Below are 12,880 nucleotides of genomic sequence, written 5' to 3'. Positions count from 1 at the left end.
GATGCCAAAAGTTAAACGGTATTTTATTTATTTATTTTAATCACCGTTTTTTTTTTTTTTTTTTAGGTTTTCTGTCAATAAAACAAAGGCTAGTTTTCAAAATGCAGATGAATATGAAAAGATGACTAGTGTGCGATGTGCATTTTACTTATTCTTTTAGGATTATCATGCATATATTTTTAGAACAGAGAAACTACATTGAATATTTTTACTTCGCAACTTCAATATTATTCATAGTAATCGAAATTTCAACATAAATTGACTTTGAACGTCACGAGGGTGGTGTCATTAGATCTGGCCAATCAAAATGAGAGCTGAGCTAGCGCGCTTGCGTCTGGGCTCCACCTAAGACTTTTAATTTGAAAGGTGGATTATGTGGCGGTTCGGAAGTAAAATTAAATTATACACTAAAATATTTTATTATTATTGATGTGAGCAATAAGCTATGCATATAATAAATATAACCAAATAATTCCGTTTATGAAAAATGCGGTTAAATGAATGTGTTTTAGACTTCCTCCTGTCACATGATGCGGCTCGCGAATGACTTCATGCTCTGTCATGGCTGCACGAGACATAAACATGCCAGTGGTTCTGTGATTCAGAGCATTAAACCAGTGCGATGATTAAAGCAGCGGTCACAACAAATCATTCTGACTTTAGGTCCGCCATATGAACTGTGTTTTGTGCGCCAGGTGAAGTGATAGCGGAGTTGGAGATCACAGGAAGGATCCGATCATGCAGACTGAAGCCGTGCTGGAGCATCAGAGCTCCTGTAGGACGAGCTCCAAACCCTGGCAATACAGGTACTTCACACAATAATATCTCCTTTAACAGTATTTAATTACAAACCGCTCAATATTTAACAACAAAGGCTATTTTTTTAAACGAAGGGGAGGTTGTTTAATATTCCATTTCCGGAAATAAACTCATGCCACTGATTTTTCTGTCATGTCGTCCCAACCCTTATGATTTTCTTTCTTCCGTTCATCTCAAAATGAGATTTTGTCAGAATGATATCCTCAGTTTTCTTCCATTCATCTCAAAATGAGATTTTAGGCAGAATGACATCCTAAATCTTCTTTAAATTTCATTATATATACATACACGATAGACCATCATCTTATACGGTTAAATAGCTATGGATCTCCCAGAATCCTGTGAATGGTTGTGTATATTATATTTTTGGTTGATATTTGATGGTATCATTTATTAGGTAATGGAATGAATATGTTGCACACACTAGTGCTTTGTGTTTGACATCATATGTTTTCTTTTTATCAACTGTCAAGTGATCTGATGGAAAAGGTGGATGGGTATTTAATGAAGTACACCAATCTTGTGACTGGATGGCAGTATCGGTGAGTCTGGAGTATCTATTATTTGATATGAGCAGGCTCGAATGGAATTCTGTGTTGATAAAGGGGAAATCTTTAGAATTCTGCAGGTAAAATGCACCAGCTAAAATATTTAATAATCTCTGTTATGTTTCCTGCATTATAGATATTTTGTGCTCAACAATGAGGCAGGTCTGCTGGAGTATTTTGTGAATGAGCAGTCCAGGAATCAGAAGCCCAGGGGCTCCCTGCCATTAGCTGGTGCGGTGATTTCCCCCAGCGATGAAGATTCACACACGTTCACTGTCAATGCCATCAGCGGAGAGCAATACAAACTCAGAGGTTGTCACACGATCACTTTCACTCTTTCTTTTTTGCTACTTTTTAAAATCTTAGATGGATTCATTCCTTTTATTTATATTCTGCTCTCTTAACCATAATGCAGGGTTTTTTTGTGTGCAAAAAATCTGAAATAATATTATCCCAATATTATGATTTATATTGAAACCTTTTTTTATTACCTGTTTGCATATCTTCAGCCTCGGATGCAAAGGAGCGACAGCACTGGGTCAGCCGACTGCAGATCTGTGCGCAGCACCACACGGAGGCTTTGGGCAAAGTGAGACTTACAACTCGACTCCTGTAATATTATTACCTAAACCGCACTGCTCAGTGACTTATTACATTGCAGGAACAGACAGACAATCTGTTAAATTACAAATAGATCATTCAGAGTTTAAGATTTTGTCATCATTTGTTCCCCATCGGTTTGAACCAATGCCATTTGGCATCATTGACATCAAGTCTGGTATTTTTCTAGCAGGTATAGCATAGTATGTTGATAGCCAAAGAAACTGAAATGGTGTTCAAAATTAAACAAGCAAGCTGGTATGATCTGACTTTGCATGGCATATCTGACTTTATGTGACTTAATGAGATGCAGCTCAGAGAAAAATAATTAGTCAATAATGACTTATATTTCGGGTCAGCTTCTCACACTTCAGAAGACTTTGATTATAGCGCATAAATTATAATGACTACTTTTATTTGACCTTCTTGGAGCTTCAATGTCAAAATCAGCTTTCCAGCATTAAAATCTATCCTGTAGTGTTCCTTGAAAATACAGTACAGTTTTGGATCAAAATGAGGTAAATGATGATAAAATTGTCCTTTCTGGGTGATGATCCCACAGACAAACCCACCACTTCAGACTCGCAGTCTCTCCATGGCGTCTCAGGGCAGTGGCAGCTCTCCAGGATCTCAACACAGGGTCAACCAGAACTCAAATGCCCTGCTGGGGCTGTCCCAGCTGCAGCGCAGCTCATCTCTTTACTCCAGCAGAAAGTCGCTCCTGCCTGATCACTTGCTGGAGGCCAGAGAGGTGAGACTAAGTGATGCTTTTACAGGCCCAAATTGCACAGTCTCTTTGGAACTTCTCAAGTATCTGATCTGAAGTTTTGAGGTGTTGTATGATGTTCATTAACCAACAAAAACTCCTCCTCTAGATGATGAGCCAGGCGCAGGGCCAGCACAGAGACCTGATCCAGAGTATTGAGGGTCTGCCCTCCTCCCAGGGACCCTCTCCTTTGGACCAAGACTTGCTGCTGCTGAAAGCCACCTCTTTGGCTACCATGACCTGCCTCAGCGACTGCCTGCATATCCTGCAGCTCCAACAAATGGCTCGACAGAAAGCTCCTCTTGGTGGTGAGTGTTTTTATCTATCTATCTATCTATCTATCTATCTATCTATCTATCTATCTATCTATCTATCTATCTATCTATAGATAGATAGATAGATAGATAGATAGATAGATAGATAGATATATGTACTTGTTGGATAATGGGAAAACTAAACTGTGACTGCTGAATGGACATCAGGGAAAAATCATAACAAGTATAAAAAAAATAAATAAATAATAATAAATGAGGTTCATAATGCTAGACATCTGGTTATTCTTCTCTGTCTGACTCTTCTAACATTAGACCTGACTTTGCTTTACACGTTTTCTGATGCTACTGCTGTACTTGGATGTAAAGTGAAAGCATTTCTCTTCCAGTAAAAGACAGTAAGAGGGTTATTTATAAGCACAGCTTCCAGCACAGAAATTATTGATCGGTGCTGCTCCTATGTGTCATACAGCAAGAGTCTTTTCTTGTTCCAATCGACATTTCTTGGTCAAGATTTTAGCACAAAATTGGCAGCATTTATTTATTTATTTTTTGGCATACATTAAGATCTGCTTAGATTAGATTAGCAAGTGTTTTTAACAGTCATAATTTAGCTTTACATGACCATTTTCCACCCTCTCCTTTAGGATAATTATATATTTTTTGCCGTGCCTTTAAGGCTTTATTTAAACATCTTCACATTTGAAAAGAGATGCAGTGCGTTAGTTCACTGAATAGGAAGTTACATTAGTGAAATGGGAGGCACTACTCACAAGCTGCAGGACTTTTTACATTGAAGTGCAACTCTCCCATCCTTCAGTATCAACCACTTTGTAAAGCCTAAATTACATTGTGAAATGACTACAGGCACTTGTGTTTAATATTAGGTTTTTTGGAAGGATATGCATAGATGCGGGACAAGGTTTAGCAAACTTTCTTTATTTACCTCTATTGTTCGTTTTTTAGCATTTAGAAATAATATTACTGTATCTGTCTGACCGCTTTATTTGCCTTTCAGTGACTGGATTTTGCCAGTCTGCAAGTTTCTGAATACCACATAAGGATTGTTGATGTGTAAACATTGGTGTGATATGTTTTTTTTTTTTTTAATGGCTGATATCTTTACTATTAGTTGCAGAATTGCAGAATTACAGGCCCCCATACTCTCTTTTAACAAATCCACCATCAGACGATTATTGAATACCTTAAATCACATATTCACTGCGACTCGCTGATCCTTATGTGTAATCCAGGCCAATGCAATACGATCAAGATACACAGTGCTCACGTCACAGTGTCTGGGTTTACCAATAGCTGAACAGTAAAATGGTGGTTAATTATAGAAAAACCACAAGCGTTTGTGGTCACAAATCGAATAATCTCAGGCCATGTTTGTGCCTGTAGAATTTATGACCTAGAGCCCTGCTCGGGGAGTGGAATATTGTTTTATAATTAATGAGGAACTGTATCCACCACTGATAGACTTCTGCAGGTAACCAGAGCTCTGCTGGCGTCACTCAAGCGCGGCGGTTGACAGACTTATCAAATTGAGTTACCATACCATTCTCATCATTCTTGGATGTAAATGTCTTCTGTCAGATTTGCATGTTTGGGGACTCTTCTGACCCAAAAACCCTGGGAGTTTTGCAAAACTGAAGCCTTCTAGTTGTCAAGCGACATGAAGCATGAATATTTGATTACTCTCTGACTGGAAAGAACCAACATGTAAACATCCCACAGTTCCAGGATCATCTACATTTCTAGTGTAAAAAGTAGTGATCCAGCTTGGGAACTGTCTAACGATTGGAACAAAATAAAAACCTCCAGATTAGTCTCCGTGCCAATAAGCAAACAAGTCAACAATGAGCAGGGATCAGTGCAGACTGTGAGACCCTGGGCTCAGGTTTCCACTGAGAGCTCTGTGTCAGTTGTCAGAGCGCTAAACACCCAGAATCTCTGTGGCATTAGAAGCTGCTGTTGGACTGTGGGCATCGTGCTGGTGGGCCGATGAAATGAGCACCCCTGAGCCAGGTTTTGTGTGTCCTGTAGGCCATGCCTTCGAGTGGCTGGAACCAAAACTTCCTGACATCCTGAAGAATGGAGGGACGCTGCCCAGCATCACAAAAGATGATGATAAAACAGAGGAAACTGTTCTGGAACCTTTAGAAATGGACTCTTGTGATATTGCTTGGGTAAGATTTTTTTGTCTAAACTTTTTTTCATTCTTGCATTCATTGTGTGTTATCAGTGTTTTTAATGGCTCTGAATGATCCAAACAAATCTAAGTTTGAATAATCTTTAAAAGTCTTTATTGAAAGTCAATGGTGAAACAGTGTGAGTCTTGGTCACTGACAGATGGTTGTCCAATAAAGTTTGGAAAATAGTGTGTACATAATTCTAGACATATTTGTAATTATATTTCTATAATAATTGATCCCCAATTTCACAGACAAGGCTTAAGTTTAGTCCCAGACTAAAATGCATGTCTGGGCTGTATTAACTTAAAGAAACTTCCTCTGACATATCTTAAAATATGTGAGTGCAACTGTTTGGTCTCAAGATGCACACCAGTAATATTTTTCCAAAGGCACATGTATAAAAGATAGAAAAAGGGGTTACATGTGCTTTTTTTCTTTAACAGAAGATCTATTTTAATACCGTCTTTTCTGAATTATTTGACTTAAAGTTTGCTGTCTTTATTATAAAAAACAACTCAAATGTGGTTCGATATTTTGTTATAAAATGAATGACATTCATGCATTTTGAGTGTCTAAAGTATCCATATATGTTTTGCCTCTGTATGTTAACACAGCATCACAACCGTTGACGACTGTATTCATAGAAGATGCTGCTGATAATTACTGACATTGTTGATTTGGAAAAGGCTCTCAGACTGTGAATCTCAAGAGTGATCTTTTGCTTCAGTTACCTTCACGTAAACAAACACCTGAGCCTTCCTGAATGCTGGACTCTAGACAGGGCTCCCTTTTAACCTCAGTAAACTTGTCTGTGGTTGTAAATGTTTACTATGCTGAATATTCATGCATAATATTTTGCTTCACATAACAGTTTCATCCATTTCAGGCAGCAAAACAGATAGATTTACATTGCAAAAACAATCATATACTCTACAGAAAAATCTATATATATTCTACATAATGTAAAGCTGTTTTTGGCAGGTGTCATTAATAGTGTTTGTATAGCAGCACTATTACTGTTACTCATACTTAGGGTTTGAGATTTAAATGAAAAAAACATATTGTAACATACAAATGATGCCTCGTTGTGCGGCCTGTTGAAACAGGTGTGCTGTTAATTATTTAAGTGATCAGATTTATACATTTAATGGTAAAATGGGAAAAAGAGTTACGATTAAGGAAGGACTCTACGATATCTACGATATATAATATCATCAAGAAATGGTTCATGAAACACCTAGTAATACCTTTTGAATTTAAAAATTATGATTTTCAGGAAGTCAGTACAATCTTAAATTATGTACATTTTCAATAGCAAATATTATTTTTAAGCTCTGAAATGTTTAATCAGCCATTAGCTTTTATTATATTATATTTTTCTGTTTTAATTTTAATTAACATTTTAGTAATTTATATTATGGTCCTTTTTATTAGATTTATAAATTGATTTTTTTACACCGCTTTCATTTATTTTAGTTTCAGTTAGTAGGCAAGGCAACCTTTCTTTATTAGTTTATGATTTATATTTGATTTTCTTTGGGTTTTATTTTAATTGGAAATTATTTTATTTAGTTATAGTTAAAAATAACAACACTTAAAAAAATATATATATATATATATTTTTTGCCTTTTTTCACCACTGAATAATTAAGCCTCTGCCGCTATAAAATGTAAAAGAAATAATAATAATAATTTAATAAAGTTATTAAAAGGTCAGGAATGGTCATTGGTCAAAAGGTATGGAAACCATGTAGAGTCTTTGGGGGCTCCAAAAAAAGCTAGTTTTTTCCTTGTGGTTATAGGATTTTAGTGGTTGAGTAGGATGCAATCATGGAGTTTGGTGTGGGTTTCAGGAGCAGGAAGAGATTGATGCCACACAAGAGGTAGATGATTCAACTCCAGCCGAGGAGGAGGAGCTGAGTGCTGTTGAAGAGGAGCGCAGCATCATTCTGCACCTCCTCTCTCAGCTCAAACTGGGCATGGACCTCACCAGGGTATATCAGCTCCATCTCATTAATGGCTTTCATTTCATCCCCTCATACCGTTTTGAATTAATTCTGTTATACACTAAAAATGAGCTTTCATTAAAATGATATTTTTCAGTGTACGGTTTATTAATTATGAATTAATATAGTGTTTCACATGGGTGTATAGGTGGTCCTTCCCACTTTCATTCTGGAGAAGCGCTCCCTGTTGGAAATGTATGCAGACTTCATGTCCCATCCGGACCTTTTTGTCGCCATCACTGATGGCTCCAGCCCAATGGACCGCATGGTCCGATTTGTGGAGTATTACCTCACTTCCTTCCACGAAGGTCGCAAAGATGCCATTGCCAAGAAGCCCTACAACCCCATCATCGGAGAGACCTTCCACTGCTCTTGGAAAGTACCCAAGGCGACGACACCTCCAACAGTTTCGAACGAAGAGACCTCATGCGCGTCGGACTGCTACAGTGTCCGCTTCGTGGCTGAGCAGGTTTCCCATCATCCACCTGTGTCCGGCTTCTATGCAGAATGCCAGGAGAGACAGATGTGCGTCAACACGCATGTGTGGACCAAGAGCAAGTTCATGGGCATGTCCATTGGCGTCTCTATGATCGGAGAAGGTGAGTTTCGCCTGCCTCTGACTCACTTATGCATGAACATTTCCACTGTTGATCATTCGAAATGTTAATTCCTGTGCTCGCAGGTAATCTACACCTATTGGAGCATGGTGAAGAATACACCTTCAGTCTGCCCTCTGCTTATGCCCGCTCTATCCTCACTGTGCCCTGGGTGGAACTGGGAGGAAAGGTCAATGTCAACTGCACCAAGACAGGCTACTCTGCAGTCATCACCTTCCAGACAAAGCCTTTCTATGGGGGCAAGCTGCACAGGTCCGGATCATACTGGATCACATTACATCACTCCATTTTCACTATAGTGTTTTCAATGTAAATTTATACAGCAGCCATAAAGAACTGTTAATTAATATCCACTACCATTAAAAGAAAGATGAAATAAATAGAAAATAAATGGGATGAATTTTCGTTTTTTTTTGTCGACTTATCAATATCATGATATGAGCACTTTAATCAGAAAGCTGAGCAAGTGGACTGTAACAGAAACCTGTGCTTTGTTTACTCAAGAGTGAATGCGGAGGTCAAACACAACCCCACCAACTCCGTGGTGTGTCGAGTGCAGGGTGAGTGGAACGGCGTGCTGGAGTTCACCTACACCAGCGGAGAGACACGTGTCGTAGACGTTACCAAACTCCCGGTCACCAGAAAAAGAGTACGACCCAATGAGTTGCAAGGACCCTACGAATCTAGGTAACACCAGCCAATCAGTTCATGCAATCAGTATATGCAAAAAAAAGTTTTACGATATTCAAACCACTCGATTGTACACACAATTAATTCAACTACACAATTTAAATGAATAGTTTCAAACATTATATTTTGAAGGACTGAGAAAGTTAGTTATATGGGTTTGGAACAAAATGAGGGAGAGGAAATACAATATTTTTTTTTTTGATGAATTATTCCTATAAATGAAAACCATAGCTGTCTTGTTATCTGTGGATTCAAAGGCGTTTACTGAAAGCTTGTTGGTGTGCTGTGAAGGCTCCATCTCTAACATGTGACTCTTTTCTCTGCAGGCGACTGTGGCAGCATGTGACGGAGTCTCTGAAGGAAAGGGATATGGATAAAGCCACAGAACACAAGCGATTCCTGGAGGAAAGGCAGAGGAAAGAGGAGAGGCATCGTGCAGAGACACAGACAGCATGGAGGACCAAATACTTTGAGCGAAACGTAAGAACACATCTGCATCTTATTTTTTTTAATCATATACTAATTTATATGTTTGCGTGTATGTATGTATGTATATATATATATATATATATATATATATATATATATATATATATATATATATATATATATATATATACACGCAAACATATAATATATATATATATATTAGTAGAATATATTGTGGATGTACTGTTATTGTAGTTAACTTCTGGTTAAGGTTTTTTCCAGCTAATGTTTTTATAAATAAAATTAATTTTTGTCCTTGAAATGTGACCGATTCTTGCACTTTTCAACACCTCCCACATCTCCTTTTTGTGCAATTAACATGAAGTTCCATGGTGCATTTTGTCTCAATGAATGCCTTCACTTGGACATGGGTAACAGGTGACATTAACTTGAAATGTCAGTTTTTTTTTTGTTTTGTTTTTTTTTTATAGATTTTTGGTTAAATGTCTGAGGTTAATGGAAGCTTGAGATATTTTCACACTTCATTATACAACTTTTTAAAGTTATTGTTTGTCTTGAAACAGGCCGTTTGCTTAAAAGTGACTACAGAGGTTGTCAGGATCATTAACTGTCACCACACTGATCCGGAGAACTCATCTACTCTCTGTAGTCTGCTTTTACAGCCTCATTGTGTTTATCATCATGCTCTTGCAAACTATTCTAACTCAAATTTTCCAACTAGTAGATTTTAAATAAAGATAGAAAGAGTTGAAGTAGAAGTCATCGGACCGTGGTGTGGTTTGTTTAAAGCCTTTCTTTAGCGTTTTGCTTCTTCCAGTTATATTTAGGCTTCAAAACAGTAGTATTAATTTGTGGAGATTATTTGGTCTAACACAACGTATGAGAATCAAAACTCTTGCTGGTCACAAATCTTCTTATTTATCTTCTGCAGTAATTCAAAATCATATGTATAAATCCTGTTGGCTTTTTATTGAAGGGATTGTGGTGATGCTAAATTCTGGTTTGTCCCACTTGATTGGATAATCTTTGCTATTACATTTTTTAAGTTCTCTAATTGTTTGTCTTTTTTTTTTTAGGGTGAAGGCTGGGTGTATTACCAACCACTGTGGAAAACAGAGGCCCATAGCTCTTCCCCGGTCTCTCCTCCACAAAACCCATGACCTCTGACCTTTTAAGCCCTGAGTCCAGGCATTGTACAGCATCCTGCTGCAGTAAACCTCTGCTCCGGTGTGCCCTCTCTCACTGATGAAGACATATGCTGTCCTTTGTATGATTCCTGAAACGTATCTTCAGTTTGAGTGTTTGTAACATGCTTTGTGGACTTCTGGGTTTGCACTATGACGTTCATATTTTGCATCCCTCGATTGTTGTAGAACTACACAGTGAATGATTTCTTCAATCCGCACACAGATATTGTTTGTTGATGTTGCCTTAACGAGTGTGGTATGTAACGAATGGCTGAGTACGGCGTGACCGCTCTTAACATGGGATCGTCTTTGAGTTGAACTTCTGAATCTTACCATACTTTGGTGTTGACCACGGTGCGGGCAAAGGTTTCTGATTCTTTTAAAATCATACTGACTTATCATGATTTATATGATATCAAATGATATTTATGATTAGGGGAGCTCATTCAAGTAGGTGGGGTTCAAAGGACAGGCTGCTAGCTGCTTTGATAACTGGCGAGATGCAAGTTGTTATTGTTTAGCCAAACGCAGCTGGAGTCCCGATAAAAGAGAGAAACCAATGGCTTGGCTTTCGTATTATACCGTCTTTTTCTCATTCTCGCTCTGGTAAATGAAGCTTGCAGGTGCTATACACAAAATCTGGGCCAGATGGAAGTGTTGAGGTCGAGGCCTGCTCTTCTGTTTCTGCTTGATGTTCAGTGAACAATTACATTGGCTTTAGTTTAGATATTCAACCCTCCCAAAAATTCTGTCTTCACCCTCATGGCATTTAAAATCTAAAAGAATGACTTTTTTCTGTGGAACACAAAGATATTTGTTAAATGTTTTTTTTGTGTGTGTTGTTCATACAATGAAAGTCAATGGGGTATACAGTAAGATATACAGGTTTATAATGATATAAGGTTGAAGTAATGTAACCGAATTTTCATTTTTGGGTGAACTGTTCTTTTAATGCTTATGCACTTTAACAGTTTAAACCTAGAAAAAGAGCTAGTTTAATAATCTACTCTATATGCACAGCAATATGTGTAAATGCAACCCGATTAGACAGTATTATTGGAGATACAGTAAGCTCTGTCAGACACCAATCCGATCGGTCCAAGTTATGCAGTTTAATTTCATTTGAGTTCCACTTTGATTCTACCTCGATTGACATTGATAACATTAAAGGGTAAGTCACACTCATGTTGTTCTATGTAGTCCATATAACATGTGAGCTACATTACAAGTCTTCTGAAGTCATGCAATGCTCTTAAATGTCAGTCTGAATAACAGACTGAAGTTTATGCTAATGACTGATATTTGGCTTTGAGTTTAGTAGTGGCACATCTAGATGCCTAGATCTAAATCAGCTAAGATTTCAGTTTTGCTGCTGAAGAAAAAAACAAACAAAAAAACCCACCTAAAACCAGTTGATTTAGACATCTTAGTTTGTCTGACTGTAAGACCAGTTAAAACCACCGAACTAGGTGAGGCTGGTTTTTCAGAAGACAGTTGTATCCAAGTTTTATAGAGCACTTTTATGTTGTTTTATGGAATTACGAGGTATAGGTCACAATTTACTGGAAAAGAGCAGCTTGGACATTCTGCATGTCATCTCCTTTTGTACTTCATTGAAAATAATATGGTTTTTGGAACAACATCAGGGTGAGTAAAAGATGGCAGAATTTTCATTTTTGTGCGAAGTGTTTCTGTAAGCGCAATCAGATGTGTTGATACACCTGTTCCTTTCTTTTTTGTCAAATTTGAGTTTTCAGAGTTCTTTAAGGTTTTGTGTTCAGATGCTTCATTGTTCAGTTTGCCAGCGGGGAACAGTGGGAGTGCTGCTGGCTGAAGTGTTGCATCTCTCATATAATCTCTGCTTCAGCCCTGGCATTGGTTGTGCTGAGAAACTTGTGGTGCCTTATTTGTGTTAGTTTTCCTCCCGTTCAACCTCACAGCCGTCAGCTTTCTCTTCAGACTGAAGCCACAGCCTTTGTACATATCTTCTTTCATTTTCCTGTCAGCAAAATACAGAAATCCCATGAAGCATTTGGTACATCAGCTGTGCTCTCCACTCAAGTCATTCTGCTGAGCCATCAACTGCACTGATGTTTTAAATACACTCCCCATAGCCTCAGAAAATATGATTGAAAAAATAAAATTGTTAATATATTGGAGGATGTCAACTGTTAGTCAACTTTTTCAATTGAGACTTGATGACTATGTTTGTGTGGTATCAAGATATGAAGGAAGTTCCACGGCTAGTTAAAATGTTCTGCAGTGTGACATGTTTTTTCAGCATTATGCATGCAGCTTTATGAGCTCATATTAAGACATTGAATGTTTTGTACTTCATGAACATTGATTTGTCACATAGAAGGATCATTTAAACTAATCTAGAAAAGGGCAAAACTAAAGAAGCCTTTTTCTGTCTTTAGAGTAAAAAATTATAATAAAGGTAATTGTATTTCTCACAACTGCAACTTTATTTCTTGTGATTGCAACTTCATATCTCAAAGTTTGCTGAAGCTTATTTTTAAATGTAAAATTTTCTCACAATTACCAGTTTTATATATATATATATATATATATATATATATATATATATATATATATAAATGTATTTATTATTCTATATAATTTATTTTATATATATATATATATATATATATATATATATATATATATATATAAATTTATTTATTATTATTTACATATATATATGTGTGTGTGTGTGTGTGTGTG

General features: G+C 37.2%; 1 protein-coding gene across 1 annotated transcript; it reads left to right on the top strand.

Moving 5' to 3' along the window:
* Nucleotides 1-414: 414 nt before the first annotated feature.
* On the top strand, nt 415-12,612 carry LOC113053041 (oxysterol-binding protein-related protein 11-like). The gene is made up of 13 exons (XM_026217656.1): nt 415-806; nt 1,293-1,361; nt 1,504-1,679; nt 1,877-1,956; nt 2,530-2,718; nt 2,843-3,041; nt 5,055-5,197; nt 7,057-7,197; nt 7,358-7,808; nt 7,892-8,078; nt 8,331-8,513; nt 8,843-8,996; nt 10,043-12,612. Exons 1-13 carry the CDS (start codon nt 739-741, stop codon nt 10,124-10,126), a joined length of 2,124 nt encoding a protein of 707 aa, XP_026073441.1. The 5' UTR covers nt 415-738; the 3' UTR covers nt 10,127-12,612.
* Nucleotides 12,613-12,880: the final 268 nt, after the last annotated feature.

This window comes from Carassius auratus, chromosome 34 (assembly GCF_003368295.1).
Source record: "Carassius auratus strain Wakin chromosome 34, ASM336829v1, whole genome shotgun sequence".
In the NCBI taxonomy this organism is placed as follows: Eukaryota; Metazoa; Chordata; class Actinopteri; order Cypriniformes; family Cyprinidae; genus Carassius; species Carassius auratus.
The sequence above is the reverse complement of the archived record's forward strand: the minus strand, read 5'-3'. Positions and strand labels throughout refer to the sequence as shown.

What these genes read in the sequence shown, in the direction of transcription:
- LOC113053041 (XM_026217656.1), top strand. Translation starts at nt 739, where the DNA reads ATGCAGACTGAAGCCGTGCTGGAGCATCAGAGCTCCTGTAGGACGAGC. An exon ending in ACTTGCTGGAGGCCAGAGAG is followed by an intron (nt 2,719 to 2,842) that starts GTGAGACTAAGT and finishes CTCCTCCTCTAG; the next exon opens with ATGATGAGCCAGGCGCAGGG. An exon ending in CGTCTCTATGATCGGAGAAG is followed by an intron (nt 7,809 to 7,891) that starts GTGAGTTTCGCC and finishes CTGTGCTCGCAG; the next exon opens with GTAATCTACACCTATTGGAG.